Genomic DNA, 20,029 nt, shown 5'->3' on the forward strand with positions numbered 1-20,029 from the left:
TGTCGGTCGTTGACTCGTCGAAACCTTCCACTTCGCGTTAGAGGTCTGCGGACACCCTTCGGCGATACACTTGAAGAGGCAGTAGTGGCTGCTCATCTTCCCGCCAGCCATCTTGCTTCACCGAAGCGGCCTCTGATGCTTCTTGTCCCTGCAGTTCCCCCAGGCTCTGGGCCGGCGGTATTAGCAGTCTGCCGCGTTCGACGGCATCTGATGGGTATACATGTAAGTTGCATCTCTTCAGTCCTTCTTGACCCCAATCGGTCCTTCTTCTTCGCTCTTCCGCACAATGGCATCTCTTCACGACTCGAGATCATCATCTCCTGCTCTCTCTCCTATATCGACTCCCCCATCGAGCCCTCCGGAGCTTGACACGACATCCACAGTTGATGACAAGTTGACGCCGTCGAGCACGACCGACTACGCAAGATGGCGGCCGTCGTTTCACCTCATGCCGGAGTCTGGCTGGATGAACGACCCATGCGCGCCTGGCTATGATCCTAGCACTGGCAACTACTTGGTGTCCTTCCAATGGAACCCGAAAGGCCCAGACTGGGGCGAGATATGTTGGGGCACAGCCATCTCTAAAGATATGTGTAACTGGACGCTGCTGGAGAAGCCAACACTTTGCCCTGATACTCGCTACGATGGTGAGGGCGTGTTCACTGGCTGTCTTATTCCAACTTGCGAGGACGAAGGCGGTGAGGAACTCACAGTAGCATATACGTCTGTGAGCCACTTGCCAATACACCACACGCTTCCGCACGTGCGTGGCTCCGAAAGCCTTAGTCTGGCCAGATCTGTCGACGGTGGCAAGACGTGGAGTAAGCTCGCGGCCAACCCCACCATGCCATCAGAACCTATAGAGCTGGATGTTACTGGCTGGCGCGATCCTTTTGTCTCCCGCTGGCCGAGCATGGCACGAACATTGAATCTCGACAGCGACAAGACTCTGTTCGGCATCATCTCCGGTGGCATCAGAGATTTGACGCCCTGCACATTCGTCTATGCGATTGATGCGAGCGATCTCACGAACTGGCGATACATAGGACCGCTGGTCGACGTCGGCTTGAACAAACGACTCTCGCGTTGGTCTGGTGACCTGGGCCTGAATTGGGAGGTCACGAATTTCATGACCCTACATGACAACAGCTTACCCTCAATGTCACGAGACTTTCTGGTAATGGGTACGGAAGGGTGCCTACCAGCAGAGCGTTCAGGTGAAGATAATAGGACTGTCGCCTCGTCGCTTCCGCGCCCAGAGCGAGGCCAGCTCTGGATGTCCGGCACTCTACGAAAGAACAGCCTCTCCACAGCGCCAGTAGAGATGACCTACGACTTCGGCGGCCATCTCGACCATGGATGCCTGTACGCCGCGAACTCGTTCCACGACCCTCAATCTCAGAAGCAAGTAGTTTGGGGCTGGATCCCGGAGGACGACCTCTGCGACGACCTTCGGCACAGACAGGGCTGGAGCGGCATGTTGTCTCTACCTCGAGAGCTGCGACTGCAGACCATTCGGCATGTCGTGCATGCTTCAGCATCGCACTTGGTTGATCTCACGAGCTTCGAGAAGGAGCAGGATGAGTTTGGGACGTACACACTGGGAACGCTTGGGAGCGAACCACTAAGCACGGTGCAGCGTGCATTAAGAGAAGCTGACGGCGTGACAACTGCACATCTTACAAGTAAAGCATTGTACGAGGAAGGGCGCTTTGCTTCTTTCACCACGAATGACATTCTTACGACTCGCTGGGAGCTTCGTTGTTCGATACGCTTGTCCAGCAGTTGCAGAGCCACGGGCTTCACGATAGGGCACTCAGCAGATTTCACCAAAGCAACGACCCTCACCTTCGAGCCTGCGAAAGAGACAATCACGATCAACAGGCCGTCGTTCTCACGTCCGGAGCTCGTCAACAGCTCGCCCGAAGTAGCGCCCCATACGCTCTTCACCACCAGAATTCCGGCGAGTGGACGAGAGGAGACAGAGACGCTGGACATTCAGGTTTGGAGGGACAACTCGGTCATGGAGGTGTTTGTCAATGGGAGGACAGCCATCAGCACGCGACTTTACGCTGCTGAAGAGACATACGGCATCCGCTTCTTTGCTGAAGATGGGACAGTAGACGATCGGTCGGCGTTGGTGGATGCAACGCTTTGGGATGGGATTGGAACGTCGATCGTCCAGGGGTAGACAACGGGACTTCGTCCAGTCGAAATTGAACAGGAATGAATGCAAGTGGTTGAGACTGGAAGGAGTTGTCGACCGGTGCAATCCATACCGCATCTCTTGGCATCCGGTGGTTTTCGTCCGGAGCCTTGCTAGACGTGCGGCATCGAAGCACCGCAAGCTCCTACACATTCAGTGGAAACAACAACAATCTCTCTAATCTTACCGCACGTTCATGATGCCTATCAGGGTCAGCATATTCACTATGGCTTATATAGTATTCGATCGACTGCATTCCATGATGAACAGCAACTTTCTCACATTGTCAAGCTTCCGATCATGCCATCTCTACCCTGGAAGAAGTCCCGATCGTCCACCTTGACCGAGAAACAATCAAAAGACGTCGTTGACCACCACGATCAACCGACCGACAACAAAGACACCACCACCCCCTCCGACGCACCCTCCTCTCCCTCAGAAACCACCCGCCCAACGGGCCTCCGCCTCATCCTCCTCTTCCTCTCCCTATCCCTAGCCGTCCTCCTCTGCGCCCTCGACGGCACCATAATCGCCACCGCCATCCCAACCATCACCGCCCACTTCGACAGCCTCGACGACTACTCCTGGTACAACTCCGCCTTCCTCCTGACCACATGCGCCTTCCAACTCCCCTTCGGACGGGCCTACAGTCTCGTATCGACTAAGTGGACTTTCGTGTTCGCGATTGTGGTGTTTGAGGTCGGGTCGGCTATTTCTGGTGCGGCGCCGACGAGTCTGGCGCTGATTGTGGGGAGGGCGGTGCAGGGGTTGGGGTGTAGTGGGATTTTTGGGGGGGCGTTTGTTATTATTGCTGAGACGACGCCTTTGGACAAGAGGGCGTTGTTTAATGGGTTTCTTGGTGGTATGTTCGGGATCGCGTCGGTGGTAGGGCCGTTGATGGGGGGAGCGTTGACTGATAGGGTCTCGTGGCGGTGGTGCTTTTACAGTAGGTCTCGAACCTCGCAGGACCTCTGATGCTATTGACGATGCTGACGATGAACAATAGTAAATCTACCCTTAGGAGCAGTGACGCTCTTCGTCGTCGCCCTCTTCCTCCCTCCAATCGGCAACGCCAAAGGACCTATCAAAAAGGACGGCCAAACCTGGTTCCAAGTCTTGCTTCGATTCGATCCCATTGGAACACTGATCCTCGTTCCATCAATCATCTCCCTTCTTCTCGCGCTGCAATGGGGTGGCATTACATACGCCTGGAGCGATCCAGTCATGATCGGCCTTCTGGTCTGCTTTGGGGTGAGCATCCTGATGTGGGTAGCTGTGCAGTGGTGGATGGGCGACGACGCCACGATCCCTGGCAAGGTCATCAAGCAGCGTACTGTCATCTTTGCCTCCGGATACATGCTTTTCGGAGCGGCGGCATTCATGGTCGCTGTGTACTACCTCCCGGTCTGGTAAGGTTTCTTGCTGCTCTTTGTTCGTAAAAGCAGATCGCTAATCTGTATTGTCATTGCAGGTTCCAAGCCATCAAAGGAGCATCGGCAGTCCAGTCCGGCATCAACAGCCTCGCGCTCATCCTCGCAGTCGTGATCGCCTCGATCGCGGCCGGCGGTGCCGTGGTGCTCATTGGATACTACGTCCCCTTCCTTCTGCTCGGGACTATCTGCATGTCCGTTGGCGCTGGTCTACTCATGACTCTCACACCGAGTTCTGGCAAAGGAGCCTGGATCGGATATCAAATCCTGTTCGGCGCCGGCATTGGCATGAGTCTCGAGCAATGCAGTATTGCCGTCCAGACCGTATTGCCGGAGCATCTGGTGGCTTCGGGAACTAGCCTGGCAGTGTTCGCTCGGTCATTCGGCGGCAGCATCTCTATCGCCATTGCAGAAAACGTGTTCCAGCAAGAGCTGCGCGAACGGTTGGCCAACACAGTACCCGGGCTGAACCTGGAAGTGATCAGTGGGAGCGGTGCGACAGATTTGGTTGCTGATGTGACGAAGGCGACGGATGGCAATCAGCGGATCGTTGACGAGGTCCTGAGGGAATACAGCGGCGCTTTGACGCAGACATTCCTTGTTGCTGTTGTGTTGAGCGCCTTGACTGGGCTGTTCGCGCTTGGTGTAGAATGGAAAAGCGTGAAGAAGGATAAGAAGAACAAGAAGGAGGGCGAGGATGATAGCAAGGCTGACGATGAGGCAGACGCTGGCCAGAAAACAGATGATGAGAAGAAGGGGGATGCTGAAGAGTGAGGAGAAGCTAGCGAGGACAACGATAGAACGGATGAGATGTAGGGCTTACCGGACACTGTCGAGGTGGCGGCGTGGCAGATATACTTGTAACAAAGGAGATCGTCTTTCGCTCAACGTATATATCACCCTCGCCTGGACTGTGTCAAGAACGCATGTTCCGCCAGAGAACTCTCGGCACGATACCGTAAAGTCGAGATACGTACGAATGCGCAATACAGCCCTCCAATGTGTACCATGGTGGTATGCACTCATATCTTCACCATGCTCAAAGTGAACGCCGGAGAGAATGGATGGAGATGGCGTGATCTTGATGAGTGTAAGGAGTAGTGTAAAGTTGGAGAGCATGTGAAGAGAGATCGACAGGTACAAGCGTCATGGACAGCCAACGCTCAAACAATTTGAGACAATCAGTTAACGAAGAGCGCACGAAGAACATACATAGCTAATACCTAACAACCTCGTAAAAGGTGTAACTGATTCCGTCCGTTCCTTCGAATTTCGGCGTAGAGACAATTCCAACAATGTCCACCCAAACCCTCCTCCGCACCCTAACAGCCCTCACCACCATCAACCTAGCCCTCTCAGGTGCCCACCTCCCTCCCCACAACCACCTCCCCTTTCCATCGCCAATCCCTACTAACCCTCCCCAGGCACAATCCACTACAACACGAATTCCAAACTAGAGCGCAACCACGAAGAAGCCGAAGCCCGCGCAGACGAAATCGAAGGCACGCTGCGCGGGCACATCGGCCTGATCGAGGAGAGTCTGGAGCGGCTGGAGGGGAAGGGGGGTGGGGGGTGGGGGCAGGGGATGGGGCAGAAGACGGAGGAGATGTACTCGAGTAGAGGGAGGGATGGGAAATAGGAAGAAGCTGTGGTGGCGAAATCTGAAGCTGTTTGTATGTGTTCTATAGAAGCTGGGAAAAACGGTCCAACGCTGTCGTGGTATCTTTATTGTTTCTTCGAGCAGAAGATGCCGACCGGGTAGGCTACAGTCATTAGGAGGACTGAGAGGCTGACCATCCTGTGAAATCGTTAGCTCGTCCTCCTCCATCACCAACATCGTATTGGAAGACTTACGCAGAATCCAGTATCAAAAACGCCACCTCATCCTGCATCCGCGGACTGCCCCAACCCCCAGACATCTCGGGAATCCTGTAAATACACCTGATGAAAATCGCCATAAACGCCCCCGCCAGCGCAAAACAGCTAAACTTGAACCACGCCCTGCCGCCCTTGACATCCCTCGTGCTCGGCCCCTGGTCCACATCCCCCATCGTCTTCCTCCGCCGCGACTTCAGACTCCGCCACCCGAAATCCGCGGCCAGACAGATACACACAAACATCGTCGCCACCTGGAACGCAATCCCGGCCACAATCACATGGTTTCCGACATCGATCAGGGCGGTGTTATTCGAGGCCGCGATCCCCCCGCCGACGGCTTGCAGGATGATGGAAAAGAAGTCGCAGCTCACGAAGATCCAGGGGTAGAGACGTGGTTTGAGCCGGGAGTTTTCTGGCCCGAGGAAGTTGACGAGGTGTTTGAGGGTCAGGTAGAGACCGGCGGCGAGGAAGGAGGGCGCGATGACGATGCAGATGATTTGGATCTTGAAGCCGTTGCTGTCCCAGGCGTTGTAGTGCAGCATGATGCGGCCGCCGTAGCCGACGGCTTCGAGGGCGGAGCCGAAGGAGATGGCTATGGCGAAGCTGGGGCTTGTCAGTATTGACTTCCTATGCCATGCAATGGCGATGCTGGGTGGGAGATTGGTTGTACGTACCCCCGAATCTTATACTTCAACCCAGCAACCGCCTGCACGACCGCGCACGCGGCGAAGATGACGAGGAACAGCACATCCGCCGCCAGATTGGGCGCGTAGCCGTACGTTGTCGCTTCGACGGGGCATTGCGGCGACACTTCTGTGCAGAGTTCGTATGCTCGCTGTGGCATCTTGAAGCAAATATTACCCTCTCAATCCCAATCCTGAATCGTAGCCGTGGAAGAGAAGATGAAAGGTCGCAAGCAAGCAGCAGCTCTCCGAGTTCTAGACGCATGGACTCGAATCCTTATTAAAGTCATCATCGCTTGGATAATAGTGAGATGCACCGGCCCACGGCGTGGCGAGCAAGGGAGGGATGGCATGCGAGTGGACATGCCAATCTCGCGCTTGTGCTCTTTCCAGTTTAGCAAGCCTTCCAAGATCCTTCTAAAATGTTCTAAACGATGGCTCGCTTAGACGGCCGGGACGTCGCTGTTCCGTCCTGCAACGGCTTTTCTGCAACGGCTTTTTCGGGGAGAAACGTCTAACGAACGCCTTGGGGGTGCTGTATGAGGAAGATGGGCACGACGGGCTTACGGTGTGTTGATGAGATTCGCGGGGGTTTCTGTGGTTGATTCGCAGGATTGAGTGGTTGCAGCGCAGAACATCGACGACAGGCGGCAGTGAGCGTGAGACGAGCGGGAGAGGACTGGCATTGCGATGCCGTAGACCGTCTACTTCTACCACGACAGCGTAGTTTCGCAGGATATACCACTAACGCATGTCCATTACCGGGACGAAGACTATGCCTTGATACGGTGCTCTAACAATCCCCAAAAGGCCGTATGACACTTGTCAGACTCCTCGATCGCCATCTTTCTTCAAGATGCGATTCATCTCAGCGGCCGCGGAAGGACCAGCTTGCTTTCCACATATCCTTTTCGCCACAGCTCTCCCACACGCGGTTGGCGTTGACGTTGGCGGTCTTGCTTGCGTGAGGGGTGGGTGGGCTGCTTCTTCATGAACGTCTTTGAGTGTTATGATTATGTCGCCACCGATGTGACGGTTTCTGTGGGCGTGGACACAATCGGCGTCACCTCAGTCCGGCGTCGTTTTAGTCCGGCGGTTGGAGCATGCGCTTGTCCCTGAGCAGCATATCGACAGGCTCCGTCTTCATCGGGCCGGAAGTTGTTCACGCTGGTAGTCTCGTTCATCTCCACCCAGTGTCGACATTGGTGCTGTCAGTCAAAAGCAGAACTCTCAAACCCTCCACCCCAGCGCCAATCCCACATATCATCCCTTCATCCCCCACACCCAAACCCATCCCTTCACAGCCCCTCCAAATCCGGCATGACCCCCACCTCCCCCATCTCCCCCCCATCAAACAACCCCTGCAACCCCCAATCCCACCCCTCCACCCCCACATCCCCAAACCCGTACCAGTCCAAAGCACTATTAAACTCCACCTGCCTCTGCTCCAGCACCGCCACATCCACGAAAGTCCTCCGGTAATTGAGATACCATTCCCGCATCCTTGGACTCGCCCAAAGGACTCTGGAGGCGCCGCAGCGCTCGTCGGCGGCTGAGACGATTTCCTGTAGGCGGATGAGGGGAGGGAGGTAAGCGTCTATGCGCAGCGACTCCGGGTCGAGGAAAGCGCCGAAAGTGTTTCCCGGCGCGGAGGTGGCGATGTAGAGGCGCATGAGCAGGTACTGCGCGTACGCAACCCTCGAATGCACGAGGATGGCGGGCAGCGTGATGACGGTGGTGGTGTCGAAGGAGAGGAAGATGTCGAGGAGGGAGTGTGCGGCGTCTCGTAAGCTGGTGAGGGAGGCGATGTGGGAGGGTGTGACGAGGGGCATGGGGAAGTCGGTGACGGAGAGGCGTTCGGCGAGGTAAGGGGCCGTGAAGGAGCGCTTGTTGGTCGGGGTGTGCAGGACGGGTTCGTGGAGTTGGAGCGTGATGATGTGGCGCCAGAAGGTGGCGAAGGGGCCGGAGAGGTCGGGGAGGACCTGGGATTCGAAGTCGAGTGCTGCGCTTTGGAGTGCGAGACGGGTGGGTTGGACGGCGGGGTCGGAGACGCCTATGGCAGGGGTCTCGGCGTCGTAGCAGCCGGACTCCGAGGCGATGCGCTCGGTGAGCTTCTCCGCTTTGACGATGTGGCAGATGAGGCGCGTGCCTTCGCCGCCTTCTTTCCAGTAGTCGAGCATCTGCAGCGAGGACTCGTCGTGTTCGTCCCAGCGCAGGGAGTCCGGGGTGCGCATGAAGAGGCAGAGGGAGGTGGAGAGGATGCGGCAGACGAGCCAGTTGCGCCAGGCGGACTCGTTGTCGATGTCGCGGTGCGTGGAGTGCCAGTTGTTCTTCCCTTGAATTCCACGAATGGGACCGCCGAGGCCGAGTTCGGCGGCCATGTCGGAGGCGAGCTTCACGAGGTCGAAGATGGAGAAGTAGCCGCCGTAGGCGTGGTTCTTCGGGGCGCGGAACCAGAGGTAGATGATCTGGATGGCCTGCAGGATGGTGGTGGATTTCTGGTCGCCCTCGACGACGACTTTGGAGAGGATGTCGAACATGAGCTTCGCGACGTCTTCCTGGAGGTCGAGGTGCAGGACGGCGGAGCAGGAGGCGTAGAGGATGGCGATGAGGAGCATGGGGCGTTCGGCGCGCATGGAAGCGAAGTCCTTTTTGCCCCTGATGGGAACCAGGGGGAAACGAGGGAACATCTCTACGGTGTAGCGGTCGAGGAGTTTGCTCTGGGTGGCTTGCGGGATGATGGCGTCGAGGCGGGTGAACCAGTCTTCGGGGTTGGTGGTCAGTTCGTCTTCTCGCTCGGGGATGCCCTCTTCCAGTTTGCGTTTCTTGGGTCCTGCATTTCGGGGAGGAATAGAATTGGGTGAGCTCTCATTTGCGCTACTCCTGTCCCCGCCAGATTCGGGGGATGGTAAGTTGATGTTTTGAGATTCGAGCAGCCTCCTCAACTGCTCAACCTCTGCCTCAAGCTCCGCAACACGGTCCTTCTGCCGTTTGGGGGGAGTGACTTTGCACTCCTTGTCCAGACGAACGCATCGCTGGCACGGTCCCGTCCCGCCGACCTTGCCAAGCTCGCATTTGATCTTGATGGAGTGGCAGTTGTCGCAGGCGCGCGGGCGTTGGGCTGGAGGGGGCATGTTGGGTGGGGGAGAGGGTTGCACGCATCCGCTCCGCAACGATTAGGCAGGCTGCCGGGGAATAATAGGTTTTTGATAGAGACAGAGGGGGGAAATACACAGCCATGATCCAGCAAGCAACGTACAGGAAGCACTGACCCGCATTTTCGACGCTTTCCTACCTTGGGCCGTTGGATCGAGTCGACAAGAGCTCGAGCACGATGGGGATGGTCTTCCATCGTTCAGCGTTATAGACGGTGTTTGTCGGGCTGGTGGGAGTAGGAGGCAGGCAGTTTATATACATGATCTTGTGCAGCGTGCACTGTGCATCGGCCGGCGTTGCTGCACCGGACGCCCATGCACAATGGACGACCAGATTGAGGTGAACGAGCAGAGGCAAACACGTGCCGGCAGTTGAAGAGTCGAGCGAGAACCCCTCCATCGGGATCGACGGCGGCAGAAGGCACGATGGCGTGCGAGATCTTGCGAGAGCTTCAACACCACGGCAGTCTTGCCTCTCTGCCTTCCCATTCATCACGCTCCTCGGAGCACTTCCATCTCGTCGAACGACTTTTGACTGCTGACGTCGGGGAGTGCGTGACCGGCGAGCAATGGCGAGACCGTCTGGGCCCATCACGTGAAACGACCTCGAACCTCACCTCGAGATCAAGCTCTCTCTTCCATCTACCGCTGCCAAGCCGAGGCAAGGTCAGGCACATTCGTCCCAAGGCAATTGAAGACACCAACTCTCTTGTCGACAACGACAACGACGACGGAGAGACTGGACCATTCATTGTCTTCTCCCCATCGGAACCTAACATCGACCACGAATCCGGGCTTGGCAGCCTCGTTCTTGCATACCGCTCCACCCTGCATTGGCCCTACTAATCTTCCTTCCTTTCTTTCACTTCTGCTCCCACTCTATTGTATATACTCGACGATGCCACGGCCACACATCCCACACCACCTCTCTCTCCAACGCATCAAGAACCCCAACCCCAACAACCACAACAGCTCTGCCCCCAACCCGGCATCCGTTCCTTCAACACCGCCAGCACACAGCAGGAACCAAAGCCCGACCCGAAGTAGCAATGTAGCTGGTCCGACGTCCGCAGATGGAGCAGGGAGGGGCGGAGACCACAAGGGCATGGGCTTAGTCCTGCGGGTTCAGGTACAGAAGGCTCGCAATCTGGCCCCCAAGGACAAAAGTGGTACATCCGACCCCTACCTCATCTTGACGCTGGGAGAGTCAAAGGAGGCTACGAGTGTGGTCTCCAAGACGCTCAATCCCGAATGGAACCAGACCTTCGAGTTTCCAGTCACGACCGCCGACTCTGCACTGTTGGAAGTCATATGCTGGGACAAGGACCGCTTCAAGAAGGACTACATGGGTGATTTCGATGTCGTGCTGGAAGACGTCTTTCAGAACAGTCGGACGAGTCCTGAGCCTAGGTGGTTCAAGCTCGAGTCGAGGCGAGCTGGGAGGCGGAAGAAGAAGAGCGCGGAGGTGACGGGGGAGGTGCTGCTGAAGTTCACACTGTTCGATCCGGTGAACACTGCGGCGACGGAGCAGCAAATATTACAGAAGTTTTCGGGGGTTGTTGGCAGTGGAGGGGACGATGACGACGATGAGGATGACGACGAGTTGCTTAGCAGGCTTACCTCCCGGGAATTGGAGGATGTGGACGAAGAGGGCTCTGATGAAGAGGAGGACAAAGACTCGCCGGATGAGTCGGACTCTGGCATCAAGACTCCCGGAGACACAGTCGACGACAAGGCGCAGCGTCGGCGGGACAAGAAGATACGGAAGCTCAAGCGGAAGAACAAGTTGAAGGCATACGAGTTCAGCGGCATGTCGGACGTGGCGGGCGTGTTGTTCCTGGAGATCAATCGCATCACGGACCTGCCACCCGAGAAGAACAGTACCCGGACAACATTCGACATGGATCCGTTTGTCGTAACCTCGCTTGGCAAGAAAACGTACCGCACCCGAGTCGTCAACCACAACTTGAACCCCGTCTATGATGAAAAATTGGTCTTCCAGGTCCAGAAGCACGAGGCCCATTACCATCTCAGCTTTGCCGTCGTCGACCGCGACAAGTTCTCTGGCAACGACTTCGTCGGCACTGCCACCTTTCCAGTGGACAAGGTTGCCGAGCTGTCTCCCGAAGCCGACTCCGAGACTGGTTTATACAAGCTGCCGGACCCAGACACCGTCAGTGGAGACGACGTGATGCAAAGCCAGGACAACCTCAGCAAGCGGAAGAGGATGCGCTGGCCGTTGAGCAGGAGCTCCAGCCAAACCAACATGAGCCGGAACTCGAGCTCGAGCAACCTGCAGAAGCTGACGCGAACTACTAGCAGTAACTCGCTGAAGGGCGACCAGCTTTCGCCGGGAGGTGGAGGCGAAAGCCGGCCGATGCGTCCTGGTGTCCGCCGGATGGAGAGCGAGAATGATGTTTCTGACCAGCTCACCTCGCCGTCGTCTCAGCAGCAGCGTCCGGGCCCCACGAGCGCGCCGAGTTATGGATTTCCGAAAGCTACTGCCAACAATGACGCCAAGAACGGTCCTAGCGCCAATGGTGGTGTTGGCCAGAGCGAAGATCGCGACATGTACCCCTACGAGATCCCGCTGGAGCTGAAGAACAAGCAGCGTTGGCAGGACAAGCACAACCCGGTGTTGTACATCCGGGCCAAATATCTTCCGTACAGGGCGCTACGACAGCAGTTCTGGAGAGCGATGCTCAAACAGTACGATGCTGATGAGTCTGGGAAGATTGATAAAGTAGAGTTGACGACTATGCTTGACACGCTTGGCAGCACTCTGCACAACTCGACTATCGATGGCTTCTTTGCACGCTGGGCTGATGAGAATGAGAAGAGCGGTATTGCAACTGGTGGCGACAAGGGCGGAGTCATGACTATGGATCAGGCTGTCATCTGCCTGGAAGAGCAACTTACCAAGTCGAACGAGACGCAAAGTCACATGCATCGACCGCACTGGGATCGCTCCGAGTCCGCGTGGAGTACTGCCAACCAAAGTAGTGGCTTGTTGACCCCAGGACGGCAACACAGCAGTCCCGACGAGTCTCCCGGCGGCGGGACACCGTATCTCGCACCCGCAGATCACGGCAAAGATCGCAGCCCCAACACACCTGGCTCCCTCCCGTCCAACTTCAACCCCAGCTCCACCTCCATCCCCGCCCTCGAAGTCAGCGACGTCTCCGACTCCGACGCCCGCAGCGCCCTCCAACCCCAAGACGGCGCCCCCAAGGGTCCCGACAAGACTCCCGCCGCACCCAACCTCTCCCCTCAACTCTCCCGCTCCGACTCCTGGGGCCAAGACAGCGAAGCCGACCTCGCCGACGAAGCCGGCCGCGAAGAGCACGTCGTCGAGATCGCCGAGTGCCCGATCTGCCACATGCCGCGCCTGAACGCCCGGGGCAAGCGCGGCAAGAACGGCAAGCGGAAGCGGCAGACCACCGACGCGGATATTATTACGCATATTGCCACGTGTGCGAGTAGCGATTGGCGGGCGGTGAATAATTTGGTCATGGCGGGATTTGTTACCAGTTCGCAGGCGCAAAGGAAATGGTGAGTATTACACCTATGGTTCGATGTGAGATGGGAGGTGGGAGACGGGGAGGGTATTGTACTGACAGGACGATGCAACGCAGGTACAGCAAAGTCGTCACCAAAATCTCCTACGGCGGCTACCGCCTCGGGGCCAACAGCGCCAACATCCTGGTCCAAGACCGCATCACCGGCATGATCAACGAAGAACGCATGTCCGTCTACGTGCGCATCGGCATCCGCTTGCTCTACAAGGGCTTGAAGAGCAACAGCATGGAAGGCAGACGAAGTAGGTCCTCTCTCAACGACGGCCCGACATCATCCCCGCACACGACGCCGCCGGGCACCCCGACGCTCCCGCCGCTCTCACGCACGCAGTCGGCGGCGTCACAGGCGCGCAGGATGGTGTACGGTGTTAGCCGACTTTCAACCTCGGCCGCGCACAGCGTGACCTCAGGTTGGATTGTTTGCCCCGTTCCTTCCACCTTTTGTACAGTGTCGCGACGATGCGCTTTGATGCGACTAACCTGAGGAACATTCGCTGACGTTTTCCCTCCCCATCTAGTCCGCAAGCTCCTCCGCTCCATGTCCGTCAAGCAGGGCAAGAAATACGACGACCCGGCCAGCGCCTCCCAGATCGCCGGCTTCATCAACTTCCACCAGCTCGACATGTCCGAGGTCCTCCTCCCCACCGAATCCTTCAAGACCTTTAACCAATTCTTCTACCGCAAGCTCAAGCCCGACGCCCGCCCCTGCTCCGCCCCGGAGAACCCGCACATCATCGTCTCCCCCGCCGACTGCCGCAGCGTCGTCTTCAACCGCCTGGAGGAAGCCCAGCGCATCTGGGTCAAGGGGCGGGAATTCAGCGTCGAGCGCCTGCTCGGCGACGCGTATCCGGACGACGCGAAGCGCTACAAAGGCGGCGCGCTGGGGATTATGCGGTTGGCGCCGCAGGACTACCATCGCTTCCACATCCCCGTTGACGGCGTGATGCGCGAGCCTAAATTGATCGAGGGCGAGTACTACACCGTGAACCCGATGGCGATCCGCAGCGCGCTCGATGTCTACGGGGAGAATATTAGAGTGTGTGTGCCCATTGACTCGGTAGCGCATGGAAGAGTTATGGTGATTTGTGTCGGGGCGATGATGGTGGGGTCTACCGTTATTACGAGGAAGAATGGGGAAGAGGTTAAAAGGGCGGAGGAGCTGGGGTATTTTAAATTTGGCGGCAGTACGTTGTTGTTGCTGTTCGAGCCGGGCGTGATGCGGTTTGATGAGGATTTGGTCGCGAATGCTGGGGGGGCGTTGGAGACGTTGGTGAGTCTTAATTCCTTTTCCCCTCCCCCCTACTACCTCTACATCACCTCGGATGGACGTGTGGGTGGGTTTTGAGCGCAGTGCTGATGGTTGGTGGCGATCTAGATCCGCGTCGGCATGTCCATCGGCCACTCGCCGCAGCAGGAACCGCACCGCCCGGATATGCAGAAGGCCAATCCGACGGCGGAGGAGAAGCAGGAGGCGAAGCGCCGGATTGAAGGGAGTCTGGCGCCGAGTAAGGGGGTGGATGCTATGGCTATGGGGGGGATTTGATGGTACTTCCCTGTGTTCCTGCGGAGTTTTTGGTGGGGTGGTGACCTAGAAGAGACGGGTTATGTGGCGCGCGAACGAACAGACGATAGATGATGGTGATGTTGATGATGATGATGTTGTATCCTGGAGAAACGAACGAATGAATGCATGCATACGGGATTGGCTCTCAACGACTTCCCGATACGAGACGAGACGAGCGGAGGGGAGGACCTGTTGCAATACTTGGAGGCATGACTGACTGATGGGTTTGGGGCGAGCATTGGGGGGTTCTTGTCTGTCTGGCATGTGTTTGGTTCAGGAGACCTGGGTAGGATATGTGTGGTTGAAAAAGTTGTTCTTATCGGCTGCTGGTCGATATGCGCCGGCTGTTCTATTGTGTCCCTGAGGGTTTTTGTTTTGTCCCTTGAGATTTCTGCTCGGAGTTGCATTTTCAGATGGTTGCCCTGCAGACGATTATGGTTCTAGGCAACCGTTACCGATTCACTCCCCCGTATCTTAAGGTTGTCGTCGCGAACCGCTGCCCTGCTGCCGCCAGCCCACGGTGCAGCTCGACCAATTACATAATTTCGCACTCTCCCACTTCACTATCAGCTTCCCCAGCCTGCGAGATAAGCCCGCATACTTCGTCCACCCATACACCAGCATGATGCCAATCACTCCCGGTGGGAAAAGCATCGGCTGACGGCGATAGGCATTTTGCATGAGAGGGATTGAAAAGGCGAGCGCCGCGCCCTTGAGCGTTCTGAGGTTGAGATGGATCTTCGATGCCCGCCGCTACTCTTGTGAATAAGAACAAGAAGAAGGGTGTGAGCGTGACCGAGAGAGCTTTGTTGAGCTTCGAGGAGGGAGAGAACTCCGCTTCTTCTGCTTCATCTTCATCTTCTTCGTCTGAGTGCCGTGACGAGGCGAGACGAGGTTTGGTGGTTTCTGAACTCGAGCCGTTGTTGTTTCGGAGCAAGACGACCCGCGAATCTGGGTGCTTCGAAGCGATCATGGAGAAGGTTAAGAATAGCAAGATGGCGTACTATGCGGACAAGTTGGCTGTGGAAAGCGAGCCGGGTCTTACGAACACTCAGGTACGTGGTCGTGTCCCATTGTAGACAGACGCTTGCTCACTGATATACTGTAGTTGATGCTCGCCAACTACGACCTCGCCCCCGTCGAGCCCGCGCGCCGCCAATGGCGCGGCCGCAACTTCGTCGCCTTCTGGATCGCCGACTCCTTCAACATCAACACCTGGATGATCGCGTCGGCCAGCATCCTCGACGGGCTGTCGTGGTGGCAGGCCTGGCTGTGCGTGTGGATCGGGTACGCGATCGCGGGCTGCTTCATCTGCCTCACCGGACGCATTGGCGCGACGTATCATATTTCGTTCCCTGTGGTGAACAGGGCGTCGTTTGGGATCTGGGGGAGTCTGTGGCCGGTGCTGAATCGGGCGGCGATGGCGTGTATCTGGTATGGGGTGCAGAGTTGGATTGGTGGGAACTGTGTGAGGTTGATGATTAGGGCGATCTGGCCTTCGTGGGATGATTATGAGACTGGGGGATCGAAGAATACTATGCCGGCATCTTCGGGGACGAATACGCGCGACTTTGTGTCGTTCTTCCTGTTTTGGGTCGGGTCGCTGCCGTTTTTGTGGTTCCCGGTGCATAAGTGAGTTGTCTTTCGATGCTGGTCATGGTCCGGTAGCTGACTGTCGATGTCTAGAATCCGCCACTTGTTCACCGTCAAGGCCTACGTTGTTCCGACCGCTGGCGTTGCATTCTTCATCTGGGCGATTGTGCGCGCCAATGGCATTGGGCCCATTGTCCATCAAGGAGCGAAAGCGGAAGGCAGTGAGCTGGCATGGGCCGTCATCAAAGGGTGCGTGACCTCCCAACGTGTCTCTGCATCACATACTGATCCTCCCCAGAATCATGAGCTCCATCGCCAACTTCGCAACCTTGATCGTCAACGACCCCGACTTTGCCCGTTTCGCCCGCCGGCCCAAGGACGCGCTCTGGTCCCAACTCTTGACCATCCCCTGCGGCTTTGCATTGACCAGCTTTATCGGCATCATCGTCTCTTCCAGCTCCACCGTCATCTTCGGCGACCCCATCTGGAATCCCCTCGACCTCCTCCAAGCATTCCTGGACGAGAAAAACGTCGGCGGCGCAACCCGCTTCGGCGTCTTCGTCATCGCGGCAGCCTTCGTCCTGGCCCAGCTCGGAACCAACATCGCCGCCAACAGCGTCTCCGCCGGCACGGACATGACCGCCCTCCTGCCGCGCTACCTCAACATCCGCCGTGGCTCGTACATCTGCGCTATCGTCGGCATAGTAATGTGTCCGTGGCACTTACTGGAGAGCAGCAACGACTTTACCACCTACCTCTCGGCCTACAGCGTCTTCCTGTCGTCGATTGCCGGCGTCATGATCTCGGATTACTACTTTGTGCGCAGAGGGTACCTGCAGACGCGCGATCTGTACTCGGCGCAGAAGACGGGGCCTTATTACTACACGTTCGGTATCCATTGGCGAGGCTACGTGGCGTACATCTGCGGCATCCTGATCAACGTCGTCGGGTTCGCTGGGGCGGTTGGGACGCCTGTGCCGATTGGAGCTACTTACAGTACGCCAACTTCCCTTTTCCTCACTGTATGCCTACAGCTAACGAGATACCAGTCTACAACCTCAATTTCTTCTGCGGCTTCATCGTGTCCTCGGGGATCTACTGGCTGCTCTGCAAATTCTTCCCTATCCCTGCTACGAGCGATGTGTGGCACGAGGTTGATGAAGACGCTACGGGGAGGAACAACAGTTTGGTCTATGGCGTTGACTCGTACGACTCGGAGTATGGGGTACCGCATGAGGATGTCAAGGGGACGCCGAAGTCGGATTGAGGGAGGCTGGTGTGATGAGGTTATGATTTTATGAATTCTTTTAAGCAAGAACAGCAATGCAACGCTGATGACGAATGGAAACCCTCAAATTTTCGCTTTTGTCTGACGACAAATGTTGTCAACCAAAACCCACGATGACCGCATTTCTTGCTCGTTGCACTGTGAACAACACCGAACGCTCCGTCACATCCTTGTCGTCTTCTACATGACATCTGCCGTCCTGTCCCTACTATCCGCCAGCCATTGCTCCAACTTCACCCCATCTCTGGGAGCAAGATACACCTGAAACGGCTTCGGCTGCGTCACCATACTCGTAGGAACCGCATTACATTCAATGGTATCCAGTTCCGGCCGCATGGTCGGAATGGTCGTGGGTTTGACACGGAAAGCAAGAATGAGGCGCGTGAAGATGGCGTATAGCTGGCGATTGGCGAGGTGGGCACCTATGCACATGCGCGTGCCAGCGCCGTAGGCAAAGTGCTGCGTCCCGCCACCGGTCTCGGATACACCGACGAAGCGGTCGGGCACGAAGTCCATGGGAGACTTGAAGTGTTTGGGGTCATGGTTTGCGGCCCACATGTTCTGAAGGGCGAGGTTAGAGTGATGGTTTGGGGTACGTCGGTGCAGACGACTTGCCATGAAGAAAGGGGTCCCGGCCGGGATCTCGGCGCCGTTGTAGTGGACTGGCTTGATGCTCTGACGGGTGAACGACATGTTGAGCGTCGACCAGTAGCGGAGAACTTCCTGCAGCAATGTCAGCTTGCTCTTCTAGCGCTATGAGGTGCAAACATGCCTTCACGAAGGATTGCATAAATTCTGACTTTTCTTCAAGCAGACACATCTCCCAAGGATCTTCTCCATCGTATGCACGCATGATGTCGGCGTAAGCACGTTCTTGAACTTCTTGGCCGTGTTCGGACGATAGATAAGCGATCGTCATGTTGATGTTGCCAGGTAGGGTGTCTAAACCAGCGGCCACCATAGTCAAAGCGACGGTCTTGAGCTCATCTAGACGGAGGGTAAGCGTTGTTCCGACTCTCACTAATGCCGTGAGTGCATACCTTGATTCAATCCAGCTTCAGGATCCTTGATCACATTGCCGGCGATGCACGGGTTATCTGTTCCCGCACGGATCCTCTCTTGCAGCTTTGAATAGAACTGGAGGATATAGCTGTCACGGCGGGCTCGGTACTCAATGGCGTTCTTCTTGTAGCCGGGGAAGAGTCGCAGTAAGGGTACGTAGTCTTGCCAACAGTGCGCCACGCCACGGAGGTTCCCCAGCTCTCGCTCGACAGCTACAACCTCCCAGAGTAGTTTGTCATTCACAGTCCCTTCGATCCGGAAACCGAACGCAAGTGTCAGACTAATGTTCAGCGAGAGGCGTTGGAAGTAGCCATTTGGATCCAAATCGCTTCCGCCACGCCCTACGTTCTCGAATAGCTCTGCAAACGCCCTGGTGATCTCGAGGTCGATCAGCGGCAGATAGCTTTGAGTCGCACGCCGATTGAGAGCTGTGGCAGCCGCTTTCCTGGCCTTTTTCACCGAGTCATTCCAGGGCGATGTGCCCAAGGTGAAGACGCCTTGAGTCTGTGAGACAACATTGTGAAATGTCCAGAAACGAGGGCGAGAGACGAGAGCTGCTTGATTGCCAATCCAAAGCTCTTTGACCGAATCGAAGTCGTTAGCATACACGATCCTCTACATACGTACCGTCGTCAGTACGGCTGAACACTGGGAAGAAGCGACAGGTGCATACACGATTTCCTAGACGGACTTGGAAGACAGGCCCAAACTGCTTGGCTAGACAGGCACAGTTTCGTGCATGGTGTTTTCCTAAGAGGAACAGGCTGCCGAACATCGGCACACCTGGGAGTTCAGGCAAGCCTTTGATCTTGGAAATATCTGTGCTGCAGAGAAGCCGACACGCCAGTGATCCCACAGCCAGAAAGACTGCAAAGATGAGGAAGCCCGACATGGTAGAATCGTCAAGGGCAGAAACGAAGACCATGATCTGTAGCCGCGTCGGGTTGCTGTCCTTCGAGCGACTGCCATCGCGGAAGGCAACGCCATTCCAGCGACGAGCCCTGCTTTGTATACTCCAGCCATGTCACGATGTAGCTCGTGGGGTAGTTGAGCGGGGATGCTCACCCAAAGACGGTACGTCGTGACTTTCGACAGCCGCATACAGATCTCCTTCCACTTTGGGTTCTGGAACCTTGGCTGGCCCTTCACACCACCTACCACCCAAGCTAATAGAGAAGGATCGAGATATCCATCTTGCCGATTATCTGCTCGCTTCAACAGTTCGGCATAAACGAGAAGTGGGCAGCCGATGAGACTGGCGATCTCCCACACAGTCTTCACGGAACCGCTATTCGCCAATAGCTGCAACATGGCTACACTCAGTTGACTCGTCCTCCTGTGTCCTCGTGAGCAAAGTGAAAGCATTCAGTCTAAAACTGATCCCTGCCACCACGTGCATCAAGGAGCTCATACTTTTGGCCTCCTCTGCTGCAGTGACATGGTGGCTCTTCTACACACCCACAGGCTCAGGCCGTCAATGCAGCGCTGTTATGATCGCTCGGACACCTCGTGCAGTCGCAGGCAGTTCTGCGAGTTTGGTAGCCATTGCTTCCAGCGTTCCGGGACTCACAGATGCTGGCATGGTGCCAAAA

The 20,029-nt window shown here is 56.6% G+C and overlaps 8 protein-coding genes across 8 annotated transcripts; 5 read left to right on the plus strand and 3 right to left on the minus strand.

Moving 5' to 3' along the window:
- Positions 1 to 286: 286 nt before the first annotated feature.
- MgSUC1 (putative beta-Fructufuranosidase) lies at positions 287 to 2,191 on the plus strand (the record flags this gene model as incomplete). The annotated part of the gene is made up of 1 exon (XM_064802064.1): positions 287 to 2,191. One exon carries the CDS (start codon positions 287 to 289, stop codon positions 2,189 to 2,191), a length of 1,905 nt encoding a protein of 634 aa, XP_064659425.1.
- Positions 2,192 to 2,506: 315 nt separating this feature from the next.
- On the plus strand, positions 2,507 to 4,410 carry LTR77_004814 (uncharacterized protein; the record flags this gene model as incomplete). The annotated part of the gene is made up of 3 exons (XM_064802065.1): positions 2,507 to 3,068; positions 3,213 to 3,615; positions 3,678 to 4,410. The coding sequence occupies 3 exons, from the start codon at positions 2,507 to 2,509 to the stop codon at positions 4,408 to 4,410; spliced, it is 1,698 nt and encodes a 565-aa protein (XP_064659426.1).
- A 521-nt stretch (positions 4,411 to 4,931) lies between these two features.
- LTR77_004815 (uncharacterized protein) lies at positions 4,932 to 5,275 on the plus strand (the record flags this gene model as incomplete). Its single annotated transcript, XM_064802066.1, has 2 exons — positions 4,932 to 4,995; positions 5,061 to 5,275. The coding sequence occupies 2 exons, from the start codon at positions 4,932 to 4,934 to the stop codon at positions 5,273 to 5,275; spliced, it is 279 nt and encodes a 92-aa protein (XP_064659427.1).
- Positions 5,276 to 5,486: 211 nt separating this feature from the next.
- Positions 5,487 to 6,358, minus strand: LTR77_004816 (uncharacterized protein; the record flags this gene model as incomplete). Its single annotated transcript, XM_064802067.1, has 2 exons — positions 5,487 to 6,117; positions 6,189 to 6,358. The coding sequence occupies 2 exons, from the start codon at positions 6,356 to 6,358 to the stop codon at positions 5,487 to 5,489; spliced, it is 801 nt and encodes a 266-aa protein (XP_064659428.1).
- Positions 6,359 to 7,495: 1,137 nt separating this feature from the next.
- On the minus strand, positions 7,496 to 9,331 carry LTR77_004817 (uncharacterized protein; the record flags this gene model as incomplete). The annotated part of the gene is made up of 1 exon (XM_064802068.1): positions 7,496 to 9,331. The coding sequence occupies one exon, from the start codon at positions 9,329 to 9,331 to the stop codon at positions 7,496 to 7,498; it is 1,836 nt and encodes a 611-aa protein (XP_064659429.1).
- Positions 9,332 to 10,250: 919 nt separating this feature from the next.
- PSD2 (phosphatidylserine decarboxylase) lies at positions 10,251 to 14,473 on the plus strand (the record flags this gene model as incomplete). Its single annotated transcript, XM_064802069.1, has 4 exons — positions 10,251 to 12,904; positions 12,988 to 13,340; positions 13,449 to 14,200; positions 14,306 to 14,473. 4 exons carry the CDS (start codon positions 10,251 to 10,253, stop codon positions 14,471 to 14,473), a joined length of 3,927 nt encoding a protein of 1,308 aa, XP_064659430.1.
- A 992-nt stretch (positions 14,474 to 15,465) lies between these two features.
- Positions 15,466 to 17,354, plus strand: fur4 (uracil permease; the record flags this gene model as incomplete). Its single annotated transcript, XM_064802070.1, has 5 exons — positions 15,466 to 15,549; positions 15,603 to 16,126; positions 16,181 to 16,336; positions 16,386 to 17,083; positions 17,137 to 17,354. The coding sequence occupies 5 exons, from the start codon at positions 15,466 to 15,468 to the stop codon at positions 17,352 to 17,354; spliced, it is 1,680 nt and encodes a 559-aa protein (XP_064659431.1).
- Positions 17,355 to 17,555: 201 nt separating this feature from the next.
- On the minus strand, positions 17,556 to 19,329 carry LTR77_004820 (uncharacterized protein; the record flags this gene model as incomplete). Its single annotated transcript, XM_064802071.1, has 4 exons — positions 17,556 to 18,098; positions 18,154 to 18,362; positions 18,416 to 19,052; positions 19,111 to 19,329. 4 exons carry the CDS (start codon positions 19,327 to 19,329, stop codon positions 17,556 to 17,558), a joined length of 1,608 nt encoding a protein of 535 aa, XP_064659432.1.
- Between the last annotated feature and the right edge of the window lie 700 nt (positions 19,330 to 20,029).

The sequence above is a fragment of the Saxophila tyrrhenica genome (assembly GCF_035928015.1).
Source record: "Saxophila tyrrhenica strain CCFEE 5935 chromosome Unknown scaffold_7, whole genome shotgun sequence".
NCBI lineage: Eukaryota > Fungi > Ascomycota > Dothideomycetes > Mycosphaerellales > Extremaceae > Saxophila > Saxophila tyrrhenica.